General features: G+C 35.4%; 1 protein-coding gene across 1 annotated transcript in view; it reads right to left on the bottom strand.

The window, feature by feature from the left end:
• Nucleotides 1–1,573: 1,573 nt before the first annotated feature.
• The window catches only part of LOC149553454 (RING/U-box superfamily protein), a 74,592-nt gene continuing 53,030 nt past the window's right edge, over nt 1,574–23,135 (bottom strand). The window contains exons 6-12 of the mRNA XM_089788900.1: nt 16,750–16,811; nt 8,572–8,653; nt 7,693–7,750; nt 7,419–7,540; nt 7,204–7,296; nt 2,832–2,902; nt 1,574–2,756 (exon numbers count right to left, since the gene is read on the bottom strand). Coding sequence (XP_089645026.1) covers nt 2,621–2,756; nt 2,832–2,902; nt 7,204–7,296; nt 7,419–7,540; nt 7,693–7,750; nt 8,572–8,653; nt 16,750–16,811 — 624 coding nt within the window. The 3' untranslated portion in view covers nt 1,574–2,620. The remainder of the gene's footprint in view (nt 2,757–2,831; nt 2,903–7,203; nt 7,297–7,418; nt 7,541–7,692; nt 7,751–8,571; nt 8,654–16,749; nt 16,812–23,135) is intronic.

Below are 23,135 nucleotides of genomic sequence, written 5' to 3'. Positions count from 1 at the left end.
AGAAATACACCAAAGAATTATATATGTTGGATATCGGATCTAGAAATAAAAGAATGACACCCTCCAGGTGGTACTTGAACTTTATTTCTATTTCCTCATTCAAAGTGATTGAATGGTGCAGTTGTCAGATTTTAATGTTGGCAATCACGAATCAGCAAACAAAACAGTGTGAAATACAATCTTGAGGAAGGACATAACAATGTGTGTGTATTTCATTCATCATGTTTATACTAATTTTAGCCTTTGTATGCATCCAATGAAATAAAATGTTCCTCAGTTGTCGCCCATTTTTTGCTCTTCAGCGTATCAAAATTTCATGGTTTGATCACATTATATTTAATCAACGTACTTGGCCAAAATTTATGATTTAAAAAGCGCATGAACTGTCTGTATCATGATAATCATGCAACATCTTATATAAGCCCATAAAGTTCTTGGCTACTCGTGTTTAAACCAAGGATAAAACTTACTTGCAGATCAAAGTTTGTTAGTTGGAAGCTGACTGTAACAAGCTACATGAACCCCCACAGAAAACATTAGCATTGCCCTCCAACCGTGAAATGTCTCAGGTTAACAACTAGATTAAGATAAGGACAACGTATCAACTTTGTCCTTGGAAAAAATTACTAAAAATGCAATCATAAAAGAAATACAAGTTACCTCACTCAAAGTGAAGCACGTTGCCTTCCCGCTTAAAGGAGTGTTTTCCTCCTTTTATTTGCAGTCATGTTGTCATAATCAAAGGTCATGTGCTACAAGTAAACCAACATCTAAAAGTTATCAGTAAGTTATCACTCCCAGCAGAATCTTTGACATATCATGAATTGAGTTCCATATTACACAGCCTGCTGTCTATCAACATCATAAAAATTATTAGCAAGTTATCACTCCCAGTACAATCTTTGTCAGATGAATGTTGCACTGTACAATCTTTACAAATTATATCTCGAATCAAGTTCCACATTGCATAGCTTGATTGAATGTTGCCGCCTTAATCAAAACTTGGAACTAAACAGGTAGGGTAGAGAGATTACCTTGGAAATAATAAAGAACCCAGTCTTGTTTTTTTGTAGGTCTGCAGCATTTAATTTCAAAGTCGGTACCCACTTAAATGGTTTACCTACTTGCAAGAAACTGCTGATATGGACAACTTATATGTGGCCCCTTAACGTAGTGTTATCATATAAATGTACACTTTAACAGTCTCATCTGATAACACAGAAAAATTTGCTGCAGAAACAAATACATGAGATACAATATCAAACTAGAAATACTCAGAACTTTAACCCAGACATATATATACACACCCACAAAATATGGGTGAATTCTTGAGTGGAATTGAATGCGTGCTAACCCATTAGCTTCACAAAAAGGTAAAGGTTCCAATTTATCTTGTGCTGATAAATAAAGGAACCCTGCATAATATAGTCCCAGAACAACCATACAACAGTTTAAAGACTGTAAACAGACAATTTTATTTCAGGAAGTGGAGAACTACAGAATATTGGTACTGAAGATTAGTACAATCAAATAAAAAGCTGATATAATTTGCAACCATTGGAATAATCCAGTGTCCAGACAAAAATCTGACTGCTCGAAATTCATTATATATTTTATATGTACATACCTCATTCCAATGCACAATATTTAAGGTTGTTCCTCTCGCCATACTCATATTACTATTATTCTTTACACCTCACTCTTGCCATACTCCATTGGTCTCATTCATACAAGCTCATTCTTCCGGTTACAGCCATACTACATTTGATTCATTCATACAACCTCAATCTTCCCATTCCAGCCATACTCCAACCTTGGGACTACAAATCGCTTCTTTTTGAGTTCAAGAATACCAAATTTATTTTTACTTTCCTATGTCAGGCTATTCTTAAACCTGCCTCATTATTTATCCCAATTTGAAGAAACACCTTACACCGTAATTTTGAACTTGCCATTGTTAAACCCACATTTAAATTTATGTAGTATCCGTCCTTTAAGAAGAACTAAACTAAGATTACTTGCCCCAAAGGACAATGCTTATGAAAGTATTCCAAGTGGACCATGGTTTCTAGTTGGCGAACTCTGCATCTTGCACATAGTTACAATGCAATAAAATTTGTTGGTATAATATTTCAACAAGCCTAAAGATACAAAAATTCGATGCCCTGCCAGATATAGTAAGAACACAAGCCTTTTAAGATAGGCATCTTGAAGTTTACAATATCATAGCAACAAGGACATGTGAAATTTGCATATGGCAATAGCCATTCCATAAGTACAACAGCTGATTCCAAATCTTCCACCAGCCAAGATGTTGATGCCATTGCTCTAGAATGCTTTGCAGAGGTGTTTGATCAACGAACTAGCTAGGACTTCTAACTATTACAAGAAAGGTTTACAGTATACAACCCAAATTGGGGCATCTTCTACTTTGGGAAGATCAGTTCTCCTATATGAGAACTAAACTACAGTACTTGAAACTGAAAACTGGCAAGACGGTACGCCACTCTGTATTTACAGTGGGAGCAGCTGTTGGTTTTACTAAAATAAAAGAACCCTCTTACCATCCTCATTGGCAAACCCTTAAAACAGGGCCGGTTATCATTTTGGTATTGCTTCCTTAGTTGTTACTTGCTATCAACTGTTGAGACTGAAGATGGTCTTCATTTACCCCATTGTGCTGAGGAGATATTTTCTGGAGTGAGCGATACTGAAGTCGGACAGTTTCCCCTGTATCAAGGGCCCGAAGCATGTACCTGGATGCAGCAATTCAATTTAAGTTTTTTATGAACGTAAATATATTCAACATTTACAAAGCATTTCAAACTTACCAGCCATTGAGACACTGAGCTGTTACAATTGCCTCCCTACCAACAAATTTGTCAGGAGTGCGCTTATTCCCCTGCATAATTCCCAGAGAACATCTCTATGTTATTGAACACGTAGATTGCTATAAATAATCAAATACGGACATGCATTAACAAAGAGGAGTTTCCTCACAACATGTGCCCCATATTATCACAAATTCCGGACTTTTTCGGATACTTTTCATTTCCATCACAAAACTATTGCTATTCTACTATAATCAAACAAGTCAAAAGAGAAAACTGGAAGATTGCTATTAACACATGACAACAATCACTAGAGTTGATACATTTGAAATATGCAATAGATAATATGCAGAATATAATATAAAGGAACATTGCTGCAGCCCTTCCACACGGTAACACACTACGTGATCTCTTAAAGCAAAAGGATACGAAAATAGGATAACTAAAATTTTACCTGAAGGGGACTATGTTTTGTTGTCTTACCCACATCTGTTCCAAGTGCCTATATGTTTCCTTTAAAAAATCAATAATTGGTAAAAATGACACAGAGTTGCAAGAAAGAAGCTGTGCATAAGAAAGTTAGAGACAGGTAAGTGTCCAAGAACTACTGTTGGCTTTGAAGCACTCCAAGAGCTACTGTTGGCATTTAAGGACTCTTCAAGAACTACTGTTGGCATTGAAGCACCATGCAAGAAAGATAATTAGATCTGTTGTTGTTGAAAGCACTGTGCAATGTATGGTTATCTGGTACATATTTATAAGAGATTGAAACTGGGTGTAAACTTTTTTAATGTATTGACTGGTGCAGAGCAACAAAGAAAGAGAATGCGCATGATTATTAGGGGGCTCATACATGCCCTGACTTTTGGTACCTGCCTACCTTACCAGAAAGGCATCCCAAACTCAGAGCCCAATACAACGGCATCTCCAAACACTAGGAAACTTCAGATGAAGCCTTTTTTTACCTCTATATGTATTCTAGAAGCATCACTTGAAAACTCGAAAACCTTTCAGGGCCCGTTTGGTAGCTGGAATTAGAATAGAATTGGTTTTCAGAATTCTAAAAAAATTCTAATCCATTGTTTGGGTCTGCACAATCAGAATTGGAACTGGGAAAAAGTAGAATCCTGTATCCCCATTTGACCCCCAAAACAAGAATTTCAAATTCCTTCAAAATACTTGTTATTTGGAATTCCTGTTTTAATTCCCATTTTAAATCCCATTTTTTGAAAATGAGGATTTCAACTAAAGTAAAATTTAATTGGGTTTGACATCCGGATGCCCATTTGGGGGCACCTAGTTTTGCACAAATTTTTGAAATTTAATTTTTTTAAATGGGGGGAAAATTTTCTGCTATTACTTGCTCATATGTTTGTCGCGTCTAGTTGTTGATTCATTCCACTTTTCGAAGTAATTTTTTCTAGTTCAAGGCCATTGGGAAGTCAGATTGTTTTTGAAGCCAGGGCGAACGATTTGCTCTCAATGCATTGTTGCTGTTGAGTAATTTATCAGGCTTTTTCCGCCTGATCCGCCTCATTAGTTACTGCAAAAAAGTTTGGTTTAAATAATTTTCAGTCAGAGTAAATGTATTGAATTTATAGCATTATTGCAATTGAGTTATTTACTAGGCTCGTTGTGCCTAATTAGTTCCTGTAAAGAGTATTTTTGTTTGATTGTGCTGATTAGATGGAAATGCAAAGATCGATTTTTTCCATTTGTCAGAAATCTTGTCGCCATTTGAATCTAGAACCTTTATGCATCCATAAGCTACAGCTGGATGATAGTATTTTGCATGTTATTTTGGCTAGTATTCCAATTCCACAATGTGCAACCAAACGGAGGAAATTTGTATTCTCACAATGAATTCTTGGTCAACCAAACAGTCCCAAATTGAATTCCCTAATCATAATCTGGATTCCAAATTCCAGAATCCCAAAGCCAGCATTCCGAATGCCAATCCTAAATTTAAGGTTTCTCAGAAGCATCATATAAATTACCCTAATAGAACAAAAGAAAATACACTAATAGACTTATAATTTTCTATATTTTACATACAATTTTTAAAAATGCTTCTTACCAAATTTGAAAAGAGCACTAGTATGAAGAGAAACAAAAATAAGACTTCAAATGTGTACATGCATTGGAGTCTTTAATTTATTGAAAACGTAGTCATCTCCAAGGATCCCCATACCATGTCTTTGAAATAATGGCATTCTCCTTCCCGTCCGTGTGCCATCTCTAGGTAATTATGCTTTAACATAATGTGTTATATGATAATGATAATTAAAAATATCAATGTAATTAAGCTTTTCTTTCATTGACATGTATCTTGACACTTTTCTGAATGCTAATTTTTTAAATTTTACAAATTCAACATTTTATGCTCTTTTGCCATCTCCAAGCACCTGTTTCCAATTTTAAGGTAATGGTCTGTCAATAGCCATCCCTTCTTCTCCTGCCAGTACCAATACTTTCTCCTGGTAGCTAAGTTCAAAGCGAGAGTGGTAACTAAGTTCAAAATAAGAGTGTTCCTCTGAGTTTCAGGGACAAATTTGTGGATAGTAACTATTTTCCATATTTTGGTAACAGCAAGAAGCAGCTTTTAAAGAATAAATAATATTAATATAGGAATGTATTGATCCAGAATACCTAAAACTAACATAACCAGAGCAAGAGAAGCTGAAATTCTAAAAAGTTTCAAACATCAAAATCATTGTGTGATTCAAATCTCAGAAACCGCTCCTCTTTGTATTTTGTCCTCTTTTCCTTGTCCTTTGGTGAATGTAGAAAAACGATGACCATGGATTTAAAAGAACTAATGGGTACTTGGGTAATCTTCCCATGGTCCCTTTTTACAGTTTACTCTGCTTCACAATATTTTCCAAAAAGAAGAAATGGTTTAATGAAGAATTTAATGTGGGGAATGCCCTAAAGTCTTAAGGATGGCTGAGGATTTCCAAACGAGTCCCCAAAAAGATCAGAAAAAGCGATAACTTGCACTTTTGGGAGGATGTTTGAGGGGTCGCTGAAGAATATAGTGTTACCGGGCAACTTCTTCATCACTATTTTGAGCACCATAAATGGAGGAGTTAATTTAAGAGAGGAAACAGTAGCTGCAAGCCATTGACGGTAAAATCTGTCTCGGGAATGGTGCATCCATCACTGGTATCAGTAAGTACATCACACCATATAACTGCAGTCGCTGAAGGAGTCTTGAAAACCTAAGCTAAGGAGCCCATGACTGAAGGGTAACATTCAAGGCACTACCATCAAGGTGACAGGTTGAACAACGAAAACAAAGTGGATCGCCGCTTAAGGTATTTGATGAGACATCGCAACATCTATCTTTCCATGCATGTAGACTCAACTTTGAGAGAGCTGTCATATCCAGGAGCCACATTTTGTGTGTGTGTGTGTGTACACACACTAAGTCATAGGGTTTAGCAAACTTAATGGATGAAGTAAAAAATCTGGAAAATCCTTATGATATTTTAAAAATTCGTTCAGATTCACTCTAATATTTGTATGGAAGAAGGCTCAGGCATTCTTTATTAAATACATATGACCAAAAGACACTCTCATGGAGCAGAGAAGCCCCAGCAAAAATTAACACATCGTGACCTGAAATTCTGTCCATCCCAACTGACAGCATAGTCAACCTCCATTCTATTCTCTCAATATTGGCATGTGCGGGTTCTTTTTAACGCAGCTTCCACTCATCATAATCAGGGAGGCAATGGTGTTCTCATCTGAGAGCTTTGGCAGCCTCACAAAAGCTCGATTTGTGCCTTTGCTCAATTTGCTCAACCTGCACAAAAATTGTGTAACGAGCATGTATCCTAGACATCAAAAGCGATATTTAACGGCAGCAAACCTATATAACCTAAATATAGTCACTCCCACCCAAGGATCCCAGACACCCCTGTTATTTAATATTTGAATATTTAAATAAGTTTTATAATTATAATACATTCATTATTATATAGTAAATTAACATATTTATTATTAATTTATCAATAAGTTTGATAGTTTTAATTGATGAATAGTTGTGGCATTTGTAGGGACGTGCATAAGCAATTGATAAAGCCACATAACTGTCTTAACTAAATAAAGCAAACCAATGTAATATCTAATATCTAAGCAGTTACACCAACATTCCTCCCTTATTATACCGATCTTGAAAACATCAAATTCACCTGGCCTAAATATTTTATCATATAAAATACTGCTGCACACAGACACATATTTTCCCTGATGAGCCAATCAGGAGTAAAAACATTCATGTTAAGATATTTGAATCTTTTTAAAATTGCAATACCTTGTCAAAGCCTTAATATAACATTTTATCTTCTTGTCAAAATTCAAATCTTACCTTAATCATCACTTTCTCGCTAACAGCAAACGGATACTGAACTCCCTTTCCTTGTCGAGAACTATCCCTATCCATAAAGTGTCCTACATCATCCTGATAAATAAATAGGAAGTAATTCTTAACTTAAATACACCTCTACTCCAAGATATGATAAATTATCTTCAGATCATGGCAGAAAATTAAGCAAACCATTTAACATCTACCATCATACACACCTTGTTTATTAATCTTTTCATTCCATCTCCTTGTTCTTCTTTCCTACGCTTCCGTAGTGCTGCATTATGTAACTGTCTCCGCTCATCCCCATTTTTCACTGCTGCAGCAGCGGCTCTGAGGGCTGCAACATTAGACCATCAACAACTCAGGATTTTTTTTTCTCTAGTCCTTCCTAAATACCTACATAATCTACAGAAATCACAACCATAATTCTTTTGAAAGTTGTTCAAGCAAGCTATATAGATTTCTAACTCCAGAATTACATCCACTTACCATGATTAGGAACCATTGATGCTACCTCAACGTCAGTCCCACATGTGATACATCTTGACTGTAAACAAAACAAATATCACTACATTTTATTCCTTTTCAAAAAGATGCTAGTAATAGTATAGATCAACTGCAAAGAGATAAGAGCATATAATACCAACAAATGATCAATTTCCTCAGATAAATTATCTTTGCAACTTCCCTTATCAACTAAATACTACCAAAATTAACCATCATTTTTCATATATTAGCATAAACATGCTTAAAACATTCTGCTATTCTGCACAAAGAGAACCTTCCATGACAACTCAATAAATGATAAAAATGTATGACTTGCTTATGATTAGTTACTAGTACAAGGCTTTGATTATTTCTGCTTAAGTTAGTTTTAATTTTTGACCTTGTGCCATTTGTTGATGTCCACTCCAATCACCCTTTTCACAACCAAATGATTCATATCGATTAATAATGCAGGATAACAAGAGACTGTTGTCTATCTAGAGAAGAGTGTGAACTCATGTTAGGTTGCCCACAGAAACGGGTTAGGGTTTTTAATATTTATAAATAGTGCATATGATTGCTTTGTTTTAGTCAATTATACCTCAAATTTCAATAGCCATTTTTCCTGAGGAGATGAACATAAATATTGAAAGTTAATTATGTCAGGTGACGTTACATAAGGTGAAACTAAATATATTTAAACTTTATGAATATGAGTTGAAACAAGATTAGTTAAAAATATTCGGTAACAACTATCACTAATATTATGAAATAAAACAATCATGAAAAGCAATAATGCATAGACATTTGAATCAAGCATCTTGGCAACTTCATCCATGAACAGCTTCAATGTAGCACCTCGCAATAAAGTATTTCACTTACTGTTTCATAAACTTTTCTCAGCATAGCACCACCAAATGAATGCCCACACCGTGCAACAAAGGCATCCTCAAGATAGTTACCCCTGTTCAAATCACAAATTATAATGGCGAATCAGTCAACCTGCTAAAAAACTTACCCAAATTAGACAATTTTGATCCTTCAAATAGGGGAAGCAATTACAAGCACAAACAACCATATGTGGAATTCATAAATCAACATGTGTGCTGCCACAACACTAATATTTTATTAGCTATTTGTAAACTTACACTACAATATCATATATTCAAGAAAACATGGTAAATGTTAATACTAATGCACACAGATGAATTAAAAATAAGTTAATGATGCTCAAAAAACACACTTGCACAATGATGCCCGTAGATTATGAACTAATAATCTAAATAGTAGGCACTGATGAAATGCAAATACAACAAAACGCATATTGCAATATCCCCTTCTAGATTTACCCAAGGATTTTCCTCCAAAGATAGGTATTAATGCCATAAGCTGTTCGATATAAATTCTATATCTGATCTTGGTTTCTACTGCTGCCCACTATAGTCTTTTCTGACCCGAATCCGTCTTTCCTTTACCACTGTAGATGCTTGAATCTCTCTTGATGTTCTTCAATGTTCCTTGCAGCCTATTGTCTCACCAGGCTCTTCTCTGTTCATATATTCTCATTTCAAATAGTCACAACTTTTAACTTGAGTCACATATCTTCATCCTTGTTAATTGAACTTCTTACTAAATCGCACCATTTCAATATTAAACACAAAGCTTCTTTAATGTTTATAAATATTCTACTTAGTCAGCCGTCATATTAATCATAGGATCGGCAAACGAATCTTTAATATTAATCTGCTCCCTGTTGTTCATGCTATATCAAATCACTGTCCCTTAGATGATTGCTGTTTGGTTTTACTTCAGAAAATTTTAAGTCTTAGGTAAGACATTTTTGTTCATGCATTCAGATAGGGGGCATGACATAGCTAGTAAGAGCAATTCAAATTTGCAAACTAGATTGTTATTCGAGCAAGCTTCTAAAATTAAATGACATTTTGTAATGAAAATTATAAATTAATCATTAATAGTTATGTCCTTGCATGAAGTTGCAGCCATTTTACCATTAAGCCTATATCTCTGAAACCCATAACTCCACATTCCTCTGCACACAAAAAAAGATGATCATTTATAGTTATGTCCTTGCATGAAGTTACAGCCATTCTACCATTAAGCCTATATCTCTTCTATTAATAATAATGGAGTCATTGACATAAACACTGATAATTCTCAGTCTTTATCCAAGTTCAGTCAGCTAAGTCATCACATAAAAAACATCTATTACAGAACAACTATCAAACTGCATTTACGTATGCATCTCGGTATCTAACAAACAATGATCAACTGGAGTATCACTATAGATCTCCGAGACCTACAAACTGAAGACAGAATACAAGAGTTTTGATTAAAATAACAGTGAGAATATAAAATAGCCACTGTATCAGTTCTCTCCTGCATACTGGAACCATGCTACCCAGCCCGTTGGCCTCTTCCATCCACTTTTGAACCATATCCCAGTTGGTTGGTACAAGGTTCAAATTCGAATTCGAGTCCGTCGATCATAAAATTCGGATGAAATTTGGCAACGGTAAAAATTTGGAAAAAAATCAACATTAAGTTTAAATTGTATAAATTTATTTATTTTTAAATATAAGTATTATATCCACAAAATTGTCAAAAATAGTTTGACATTGCTAAATAATTAAACTATATAACTCAATATTATTTTAAAATAATATAATATTATTATGAATAACAATATTATATTAAATATCATAAAATTCGGATGAAGTTTGGAGAGGGTAAAAATTCACTAAAATTCAAACTTCATGGATGAAATTCGGCAAATCTTGTGACTTAGGCTGGTAGATACCTTTATATTTCATAGTATATTAGTAAAAATAAATAGGTATAATTCCACCATTTGTAACGGATGTCCCTAATTGTAGGAGATGCCCATCCAAGCTCTCAATTTAAAAAGTTAAAAACCATAAAATGCATCATGTTGACCTGTCTAATTAGCAGCAAAATGCAGGATACATATGAAAGAAAATGTCCACATGACACACAACAATTTGCACGACACTAGACATGTATTTTAACAGTAACAGCTCCCTGTAATGTGTTAATAGAGTTTCATGTGTTTGTTCTATTGATCTGTAGGAATCAGCACTGCAATGTTTGACAAAGAGCTATAAAACAGACGAATTGTTTCATATATAAAGTCCCCTAATCTAGGAAGCCTCACAAGTCACTGACCTATAGAACTTTCAAGCCTATTAACAATCACCCTGCAGCACCAAAAAAATTATCATTTCAGCTTTCCTCTAGTTGAGCTTGACATATATTTGGTGTTTCCAATTTTAATATTATTATGTATAATTAATATTGTATGTTTCTTATTTTTAATTCTTGCAAATTACAATATATACTGTCATCTCCAAGTAAATGTACCGGTCCCCTGTACCAATACAGATCCCAGTCTCCTAGCAACTAGATTCTATGCTAAGCAACTCCTTATTCAATATAGATCAGAGTCATAATTTGTTCATCCATGGATATTTCTTCCAGAGATTTTCCACTGACATTCTAGAGAGGGCCAGTCACCTTGGAGACAATTTTGATGAAATATATCATACGTCTGTAATATCAGAGTTACCGGAAACTCCTGTCCCCATATCTAATTTGGAAACGTTTCCAATACTGCCTAGATTCACGTCGAATATTGTACCCATGTCTGCCTAAAAAATCTTGACTTTCCAACCATAAAAAATACTGTGGGATTTGATTTTTTTAAAGATTTGGCATAAATCTTCCAAAATTTAATTTTAAAAAAATTTATTAAAGCTAAATAAAAAATAATAGTATAAACAAAACCTGCAGCAAATGAGAAGGAAAGATAAAATGTTTTTCTATTTCAGCAACTCCTATTTTGGGTTATCTTCTAATGGAACTCTACTATGTTTACAAAATTACATATTGTAAAGTGTTAAATTAACTTATAAATATTTATGTAGCATTTATGTGTCAAAATTGCGTTTGAAGCAACAAAAATCTCCTATAATAACTTGGAAAACTGTGTTAAATATATGTATATGTGTTATTTATTAATTTCAAGTCCAGTCGTATCCATATTGGTGATCTTAAAAAATGGCCATATCCATACCCAATACTGATCTGTATTTGTATCTGTATCCGTATCTGTTCAACTTTGGTCTGTACACTTAAAACATTGCTTCCAATATTTGCTTGACTTCACACATTTTTCAGACCATGTTTCAGAACATTTTTTCAATTTTCTTCACATGCACTTGGATCACTTTTAGGACCCTTGTGGTATAGATTAATATCTTTACATATTTGATTCAAACCCCTCGATTCATTCCACCTGTCTAAGATTCAACTTCTCTTTAGCTATATTGTTCGCCACATCAAGTCTTAATGTCTAGAATGGGGTATAATAAATTAATAATTATGTTAATGTTTTGCCCAGAAATAAAGATAAACAACAATAAGCAAAATAAAGAACACTAAGACATGACAATCTATCCTAAGGAAAACCCGGGAAAAACCTAGCCACGCCAAAAATATATCTCTTTTATTAAATATGACTGAGTACAATGCTTCTAACTGGATACAATACTAATCACACAAAACAATCATATATATCTTGAATTGAGAGACTCTTCAAATCATAACTGAAAGTCTCTTCATTTTCCACATGCAAGTCTCTTCATATTTCCAAACACGTCTCTTAACATGTTGCATATCTTTTCATATTATTAAATGCATGTCTCTTCGCATGTTGCATGTCTTTTCATATTTCTAAACATGTGTCTCTTCGCATGTCACATGTTGCATATCTCTTCATATAAAGAACAACAAATGAATTTCAAGAAACCATGACATATAATCTCAAGTAGATATTCTCTCTTACAGCTATAAAACTTCAACACTCCCTCTTAGCAAGAGAGAATATTTATGTATTTCTATCTCTAACATGACAAACTTGCTGCAACAAAAAATCAGTAACAAAATCTCATAACAAAATTTCTCAATTTAAATTGTCATCTCAGCATGACATTCAGCATGGCTACTTCCAGAGGGTGCGATAAAAGAAAATTAAGTCATGGAGTGGATCCACCATAGCTACTCCCAGAGGGTGAACCAAGGGATTTCATCCCGAACTTCTCTCAAAGAGAACTTGTTAACAAGAGATTTCACCCCAAACTTCTCTTGCAAAGAAGAACTCATTAACAAGAAATTGCACCTCAAACTTCTACCTCAGTGAAGAACTCATTAACAAGGGATTGCACCTCGAACTTCTCTCTGACAGAGAATAACTCATTATAGCACATAACAAGATCAACTCAATGTTGAGACTTCCTCTGTGCAAGGGGTTGCATTCTCAAAGCTAAATTATCACAATAAATTACAGAAGACTTCAATGCTTGATCAAACAAGAAACTTTTGCCACATGAACATGTTGATCCTCTACACAACATTGCTACACAAGCTTGTTGATCCTCTACAAAGGACTTGGCACTCTTCATCTATAACACAAGCCCCCTTTGAATCTTAATGAACCTAAAGAAATCCTTCATCTTCAGCTCATCAAACATTCCCTTTATGTAATAAATATTTTCAGTCTCAAATTCATCTCCACTGCATTATCCCTTTGATAGGTTGCCTTGAATTCTCAAAATTCAACTCCCCCTGAATGTAATCTCTCATCATCGTTATACGTTTTTATCTGTCCTGGAAGCATTTCAGAGAGATTAGTAAATACTAGAAGCATACATGATTCACGATTCTCTATGTTATTGCATGAATATTCAAAGGTATAATCATAAAATACTTATCTCTTCATTGCAATAAAAGAATGACACCCTCCAAGTGATACTTGAACCCCTTGAGCAACAAAGCCTTCAGTTGAATCACTTGAGCCTCTAGCTCTAAGCAAATGCTACCATCGGTAATTATTGTGTAGCCGACGGGATGTATGTCATCAGTAAATACTATGTAGCCAACGGGGCCTTCGGGAAGGTTTTTGTTATGTAGCCAACGGCCCTTCGAGAAGGTTCTTAGGAAAGTACTTATACACCCTCTGGGATCATTGTAATCATCATCAGAAGCATAATGTAATCTCTTGGCATATGCGAATAATAAAAAGAGTACTGTTGTTACATATTCTTGTTTCATTGTCTATATGCATTAATCTATTTACCCCATGCGGTAAACATTTGGCACTCCCAGATCACTTCAGTCAGTAGCAATAAGTTTGCCACAGCCATCTCTTGTAGTAGAGTTGACAGCACAGAGGGAGGAGTTAGTCAGGGAGGCGCACAGGAGCAAGTCCGACTAGAGGTTATTGGGTCGGATGCAGTAGTCACCATAGCGGACACCCTGTTGGATGAGGCAACGGGGCAAGGTGCTGATTTGAGCATACCGGAAGCACAACCTCAGATACCAACAGTGGAACAGATTAGCTCAGCAAGTCGAGCGAGTGAGTACCTGAGGCAACAACTACTTGCTCTTGTTGCCAGAGGTCCCTCCATTCAGTCTCCTATGCGAGAGGATTTGCAGTTAGAAGCAATTTGGTCAAACAGCGGGGTGGTCAAGGTCCCCACATCACGAGAAGCAAGCGACCAAAGTGCAGAGGCACCAGAAAAAGCAGAAAGGAGGGTACAGACGCTGCATCCTACACCTGTAGCAGAGGAAAAGGATAAGGATATCCATTCATGCCTCAGTGACATTGCCGAGAAAAGCAAGTTCCTAGCAGAGTTGGTGCTTACAGAGAGACGGCCGACAAAGTCTAGGCAAGAAGCTTGGGAGGCTGCAAAGAAGGCTCGGGAGGAGATGGCCGACCGACTTGCTACTCAGCAATTGGCATGGGAAATAGAGCGGACAGCACTATTAGCACAACTCGAGGAAATGAGACGAGGGAGGCAGGAGGCCGATCAGCAACTAGCAGGAACGTTACAAGAGAAGGAAGCAGCAAAGAAAGCTCACGATCAGAAAGAAGTTGAATGCCAAGTCACATTGATGCTGAAGGAGGTAGTAGAGAACTCCCAGATCAGAGTTGATTTAAAGGTCCGGACGAAGCGAGTGTATCAGCTACGATGCAGCCGGTCTACGCAGTTTGAAACACACCCTTCTAGTTCATGATATTTATGTTGCTTTTATGAATAAATGTAATTAGTGTTTTGAATTTTGTTGTATTGTCGTCCGGAGACGACTTTTCTTTTGGGGGGGATGATGTCGTCGGTAATTATTGTGTAGCCAACGAGATGTATGTCGTCGGTAAATACCATGTAGCCGATGGGGCCTTCGAGAAGGTTCTTGTTATGTAGCCAACGGCCCTTCAAGAAGGTGCTTAGGAAAGTATTTATACACCCTCTGGGATCATTGTAATCATCATCAAAAGCATAATGTAATCTCTTGGCATATGCGAATAATAAAAAGAGTACTGCTGTTACATATTCTTGTTTCATTGTCTATATGCATTAATCTATTTACCCCATGCGGTAAACAAATGCCAAAAAAATGACCTACGGTAAGATAAAGAAGCCAATACAAAATCTTCATTTCAATGGTAATAAAATACTTATCTCTTTATTGCAATAAAAGAATGACACCCTCCAGGTGACACTTGAACCCCTTGAGCAACAAAGCCTTCAATTGAGTCACTTGGGCCTCTAGCTCCAAGTGAATGCCAAAAAATGACCTTCGGTAATGATAAAGAAGCCAATACAAAATCTTCATTTCAATAAATCTCTACACCCACACTGTGCATTACAATAATACAAGCAGCCATAGAATGCCAGCAGTCAATCATGCCTCTTTGTACGTGCTCACAATAGCAGCTATGAAATTTCTTCGAAGAAGGCCAAATAAATAAAGATACAACAGTAACCATCATTGACAATGAAAGAGAGGCAGATATGGAGATGCCACCGCACAACCATAGCGCTCACAGAGCGCAAGACACAAACTATCTAAGCACAAGAAAATACAGAAAGACATAAAAAAGGTTAACAGCAGAAGGTCTTTGATGGACAACAAACAACTGCAGCTCAAATAAAATACAGCTCCAACTAAACAAGGCAAGAGATAAATGCAGAGACTTGAACAGAACAGTGCAGAAAATATCTGACTGCTGAAGAAGCAACTCACAAACAAGATGAATAAACAGGAACAAGAAACAACCCGGCTTGATTATTACAGTCCAGCAAAGTAGAAGGGTCTTGGAGAACTCTCAATAATCATTTCAGGTAACTATGACCTCTATCGAAGCTACACTTTCAACACATACAGATTGCCTAGAGAATAACCATTACAATCTGCAACAAATACATGAACTAATGAACAAGACAAACTCCCTTATTTGTTGTTAGCTAGCCTGCTCCAATACCATGTTAATGTTTTGCCCCAGAATAAAGATAAACAGCAATAAGCAAAATAAAGAACACTAAGACATAAAAAGACACAACAATTTATCCTGGGAAAACCCTCCAACTTGAGGGGAAAAACCCAGCCACACCATAAATACATTTTTTATTAAGTAATAGAGGTCTGAGTGCAATGCTTCTAACTGAATACAACACTCATCACACAACGCAATCAAATATATCTTGAATTGAGAAACTCTTCATATCATTACCGAAAGCCTCTTCATTTTCAAAATGCGAGTCTCTTCATATTTCTAAACGCATGTCTCTTCGCATGCTGCATATCTCTTCATATTTCCAAATACATCTCCTCACATGTTGCATGTCTTTGCATATTTCCAGACATGCGTCTTCACATATCGCATGTCTCTTCATATAAATAACAGCAAATGAATTTCAAGAAACCACAAGAAATCATCCCAGGTAGATATTCTCTCTCACAGCTATAAAAACTTCAATAAATTATATTCTCCTATTGATATCATATCAAACCTGGTTGACTAACAATATATATTGGTAGTGTAGATTTTACTATCAAGAAATTTACAAAAGGGATTTCTAAGAACAATATACATAGCCATGATATGAAAGATAGTTATGCTTGACCATAATCCCAGATGTGCTGTAGGAATAATATTGTGTCATTACAAAGTAGAATACTTACGATAATGGATCTGATAAAACGGACCGAAGTGATGGTTCCTGATTTTGAGTTCTTCTGGTTTCCTACAATACAAGAAGCAACAAATTCCCAAAACAAAAGAGTCAGAACATCCAAGGTAATTTACTCAAATAGAAATGCTGCATAGTATGAATTTAGACGCTGAAGACACTAGAAAGGTCTACGCAACATGATGAATTAACTAAATATCAACATCAAACCAAAACATGAGACTGGAAAAAATCTGGTAATGTTTTCCAGTAATACAACCACATTTTTTACACACTTAAGACACTACAAAGCTCTACGCAACAATGGTGAATTAACTAAATAGCAACATCAAACCAAAACATGAGACACTGGAAAAAAACTGCAAATGTTTTCCATTAATACAACCAATAACCAACATGCATACATCATCCTTGAAAACACTTTCAGAACACCAAAATTTATGTACAAGTTTGAATTTTCATATTAGCATATTTGAAGTTAAACCATGATCATGCAATACAGTGAAAATAGTGGAAAATTGCATGCCAGGAAGATTGATATACAAAAAAAAAATGAATAAATCATGTGACTATTTTGTCAAATTTCAAAAATAAAACAGCTCAAATCATTATTGATTACATATTTTAGGGTCTTAAAGAAACAAAATAATATTACAACTTATCATTAGTCTATTTGTAATAACCCCAAAACCATATAGTAAATAGGATAAGAAAAAAATCTCTGTTGTAAGCAAATGGACTGAGAATTTATGGTAAAGTTGAAATGTAGTAAATGAAAATAGATTGAAGAAAGCTGTTGTGCTCTCCAGTTATATTAGCTTGTTTTGCATGATAATTTCACACATCATAGTCAATCTATTCACTCTAGTTATAAAGAAGATTATTCGACATTCAGTTGCTTTAATGCATGTTAGTTGCAATTTAAGAATACTCTTATCCCATCTGAATTATACAAATTACGAGATAAAGTTAAGTTTACTCTTTAAAAATGAGTATACTATATGTAAAGGCTATACATAGTTTTATCTTACTTTATAGGTTACCAGGAGACAGGGAGACCAGGAGGTATCCAGTATCGCTCAGATTATCATTACATATTCAAATTTTAAATTCAAAAATATAGAGTTTGATGCTAAATTGCTGACATGCAAACAAAAAACTTAGAACTGTAAACAAAAATCAGAAATCTATCTAGTATATAGTATCATGATGATACTATCAACTACTCCACAAGGTTGTGATCCACAAATTTAAAGTTTCAACAAATTTCTACAAATGTCAGTCATCGTTGGTAGGGTTGGGAATACAAATTAAAAAAAAGAATGATGTTTATAAAATAAATATTTCTAATGTCCTTTAATTTACTAAAACAAAATATTTTTAATGATTGCTGGTTGGGTTGGTTGGGTTGGATTCTGGAATTAAGGAATAAAACTTAAAAATGTTTGTAATGTTGTTTAAGCTGTTAAATAAAATATTAAAATGACTTCAATCATTAAATCATTAAAATTGTCATTGGTTTTCCATTTAAAAACATTATAATTAGGGCCAAAATACATAAAACAATTTAATATTATATTTAAAATTTGCTTTTTATATCAGAAGTCTTCGGGGAGACTTCTCTTTTTGGATTCGATGACTTGGAGTCTTCAAGAGACTTCGTCATGAAGTCTCCAAACTTTATTGAGGTCAAAAAGTCCCTGAGATGCATCTTCAACTCAAAGGCGCATCTCGAGGGGGGGACGAGTTTCGCCGTTAACACTACTTTACAATGAAGCATATTTATCTATTTACAGAAGGTTTGTGCTGAATTCAGGAATTGGCTTCGCTCAAGGAGCCCATGGACACATAAAAAACCACCCAACAATAGAATTGAATCATTTAATCATTCGACAACACAATGATAATTGAATTTAAAACATAAAAAAAAAGAATACTATAATTTTACCTTCTAATTGAATTACATGGGTGCCTTTTAATAGGCCAAGCGAGATGAAAGCCTCACTGAACACTAGCTAAAGTCAACTAAGATTTAATCCTATTTATTGAAGGTGATTAAGGGATAACCGCAAGATGACTCTAGCGTTGAGGATGTTGTCATTAATGCAATGTAACACCAATACTAGGGTACGTCAGGATGGCAAGACAAGTTTCTAGGACCGGCGGAAATGGGCCTCATTTTTTGGACGGCTGAGGTACGGCTAAAGGACGGCAGCAAGGGGAGAACGAGGCAAGGTGGGGTGTCATAGAGTATACATATAGAACTTGAATGCTTGTTATGAAATGATGTTTCAGTAGAACATACCAAATTAAAATACTTGAACATATAAAAACTGCAACATGAACTAGAACCATTGAACATTCAACATAGTAACATATTACATACCCAATAGTAACATTCAAAAATCAAAATTCAAATAGAAATCCAAGTACCCATTTCAGCGGCAGCATGATTTCGGAATGACAAAGGTGGGGGTACTTGGGTACACAAGTACCAGATGCGAGGACGTCTCGAGGACAAGTACTTCGAGGTTTGGGAGGGGGGTGTGAGTCCCTGTGTTACATTGCATTAATGTCAAAGTTTGATAATCAAAGTCATATAAATCTCAAAGGATTACTCAAAGTATCAAAAAATTTGGTTGAGTTGCTTGCTTGCTTGAGCTGCTTGCTTGTCTCCATCAACTGCTTAGTCAAACTAATATGACATGCCATCACTAGAATATTCAAAGGATCATCTTTTTGGGGCTACATTAGTTTATGATTTCGTAGCCTACTTAATATGCACTCACCTTATATACTTGACGGCTTCAGCAAATTTATGTGGCTATCAATTTTAAAAGTGAATTTCATCAGGGCTTTCTTTCTTTTGATATTGCATACTTTTAAGCAGATGCATATTTAGCTAGGTGTTTCTTTTTTATTGTTAACTGCTCTTGTGCTTGGACACTCAAAAGGAGCTTCATTGTTTGTGGAGCTTTAATTTTGAGTGATGGCATTTTTGTAGACTATCGGTAGAGTCGTGTTAAATGAATGGACAACGAATGAGGATGGACATATTTGGAAATACATATACTGATATAGATAAAAGTAGGAGATATTGAGAATTTAGAGCCGCTGACTTGTTTTTGAGCTACATGTTTATTTTTCCTTTGAGTGAGCAATTTTCCTTCTAGGAGTTGAAAATTTGTTGTAGTGAGGATTGTTAGGATTATAAGACTAGGATATAACAGTTACATGCAAATATAATCAATAACGTAAAAGGATAAAGCACACAAATAGAACAGAAGACACAAAGATTTAACAAGGTTCATCCAATCTTGACTACATTCACCAAATAGAAACCAATATTATTATCTAGTAATTCAACTTGATTACAATCTACAAACCCTTGCAACTCAATACCGCTGCAAGAAGCTACTAAAATCATCATACGAAAATCCCTAACTCTAAGCCATTTTATACAAGACTTATGTTGGTTACAAATTAGGGTTAGAATATGTTGCCTAGTAGAAAAAATAAATTTCGATGCCTTTTAGAATAATAAAGTCATTTTTGGCCTCGCGGGGCACTACCCCTTGAACCTACCCTCTACCGTGATAGGGAGCCCGCTTAAGGCCCTACCCAAAGACCCCACAATGGGAGTTGCCCCTTGACCACTACAAGAAGCTACTAAAATCATCATACGAAAATCCCTAACCCTAAGCCATTTTATACAAGACTTATGTTGGTTACAAAATTAGGGTTAGAATATGTTGCCTAGTAGAAAAAAAAACTCCTGACGTCTTTTACAATAATGAAGTTATTTTTGGCCTCGCAAGGCACTGCCCTGCCCTCTACCATGACAAGGGGGCCCTACTCGAGGCCCTACCCTAAGACCCCCAACGGGAGTTGCCCCTTGACCCTGTCATGAGGGCACTATCCGCAAACCCCCATAAAAAAATCTACAAGGACACTGTGTCAATGGAAGTGGGAAAATATCAATCTTTGAGTCTGATTAGGCTTCACATAACAGCAAGGATTGGGGTTGATGTCATTTTGATGTATTCATGTATTTTTTAGGGTATTGATACCTAAGAACACATGCAACATTTCCAGGAAATTGGAAGTTATCATATGTAATGAATATTTATCGTGCATCTCCTTCTAAGATATCATGGCTGCTTTTTGAAGCAGCATTCAGCTTCAGAATTATTTTGAGCATATAGATTTAGTTGGATCATATATGTAGGCATCATAGATAATACTTTTGTTAGCACATTGAAGACAAAGACAAGCATGAGAGACTTGAAATAGATATTTAAAAACAAGTGTTATTTACCAAGGTGTGAAGAGGATCAAACAAGGTGTACAGTTGGGTGTTATGATATAATATTCAGAGATGTCGTGCACTATTTTTCAGTAATAGTTATGCTGGAAGTAAAATGAAGTATTTTTATTTGACATGAGTTAGTAAAAAAGGTGGACAGCTGCCATTTTTGAGTAGTGTGAGGCTAAATGGAATTGTGTTATTGTTTTCCATGACCCATAATCATTTGCTAAGCTCGTACGAAGAGTGGTGGCGGGTTGTATTTTGGGGTTTTGGTGTTAGTACTTTCCAAATAAAATGTTTCTCAGCATGAGAAACTGATAAATGAAAGAAAGACTTCGCTGAAAAAGGAGCTAAAGATGCAGCTAAGTATTGGTTAGTTGTGTGAAAGAGCGGTATGTTAAGTACACAACATGAATTGGGTATATATTTGAGGTGATGAGTATTTGATAATTTCTTAGTTTCAGTGTTCAATGAATCTTGCTTTTTGGGTTGGTGCCTAGACAAGGATTGAGGCCCTCACTGACTAGAGTTGGTGCTTTAGTGGTTTGGAGTTGCTATTTTGAAAATGGTTCGTTCTCTTTGTGGATTGTGCTCATATCTGTAAAATGGGTTGGTGCACATTTTGTTTAATAAGAACTATAGTGTGTCATTTTTAATCCAAAAGGGTTTTCCACGAGAAATTTGGTATTTGTGTTTTGATGGTTGCTCTCTTTATATTTTAATTGGTTTTATAAAGTTTTTAAAGTTAAAAAGTCTTGATATACTAGTTCACCCACAACCCCCTCCCCAACTCTTAGCATTTCATGTGTGCTATTCATCTAGTGAGATCAAATGTCTATACAACATTGATTTTAATTAGAGTAACCTAAAGGATTGCCTAGCAAGCCAAAGAGGAACAACTTCTATCATTATCATATGAAGTGGATATTATAAATTATCCACATTTACAATTCAATATTCATATTTTTACATAATTTGAATGAACTAGAATATGCTACCTACTTAAAATAAGGTAATCTTAGAATAATTAAGGTGCATATATGATATAAGGAAGCATCCCTCAGCCAAGGAAATGGGCACAATATGGCCCAAAACCACTTCCTTTGCGCTACCCAAATGTCACCAGCGGCATACAGAAATCCCCTAGCTGGGAAACCACATAGAAAAAGCAATATCTAGAAACAAAATATTATGTATTGAAAATACATTTTGGGTTCCATTCAAACCCTATATGGGGTTGGGGTCTACTGTGAAGTTTTAACACCATCTCCCCATTGCAAATGGCAACCCCATTCTTGTTTTAAGGTTAGATGGTAGAGAGATTTTGGAAATAATTCAAGATATCCTACAATCCTTGCAAAAGTCGACTTGTTAAAAGGGGTTAAATTTGGCCAAGTATAAAGAATTGAAATTTGGAAAAATTTGGGAAGTCAAAAAAATGGGAAAAAAGAGGTAATTTGGCAAAAATGTGAAAATTGAAAAATTAAAATTAACATTGGGCCAAAATACATGTACTTGCCTAAGTGCGTGGTGATTTCCACCTCACTTTACATGTACATCCATGTTCAATTTCCACTTCAATTTGCATGCACACTAGATGCACTCGCCTAAGTCACACTTGATTTCCATTACACATTGGTTGTACCTAGCCTAAGCCGCCCTTGCTTTCCACCAAATAATTGCATAATTTCGCTTACGTAATGAATGGTTTCCACTTTATACAGAGGTTTAACCTAAGTAGGTAGTGATTTCCACTACAAAATTGATAAGAAATCTCAACCACAAAACCATACTATTTCTCCTCGAATTTAATTATTGGGAGATTGTGAAACATGCTCAATTTTCAATGGTACGAATGATATATGCACAAAAAAACAAAAAAACGTATGAGAGATTGATGAAAATGCAAAAAAAATATGAAAATAGATTTTTATTTTGAGATGAGATTAAATTTACCCATAGTTACACCACCCTGGGGGATGGGGGGACAAATGGGCCCTAATTTGGTGACAAGGGGACAGCGGATGGGGATCAAGGAGGGGGAGGGGAAGAGGGATTGTATATACTAT

Source organism: Cupressus sempervirens, chromosome 6 (assembly GCF_028749045.1).
Source record: "Cupressus sempervirens isolate cs-2001-9-10 chromosome 6, ASM2874904v1, whole genome shotgun sequence".
Taxonomy (NCBI): Eukaryota; Viridiplantae; Streptophyta; class Pinopsida; order Cupressales; family Cupressaceae; genus Cupressus; species Cupressus sempervirens.
Note: the sequence above shows the minus strand (reverse complement) of the source record. Positions and strands in the feature narration are given on the sequence as shown.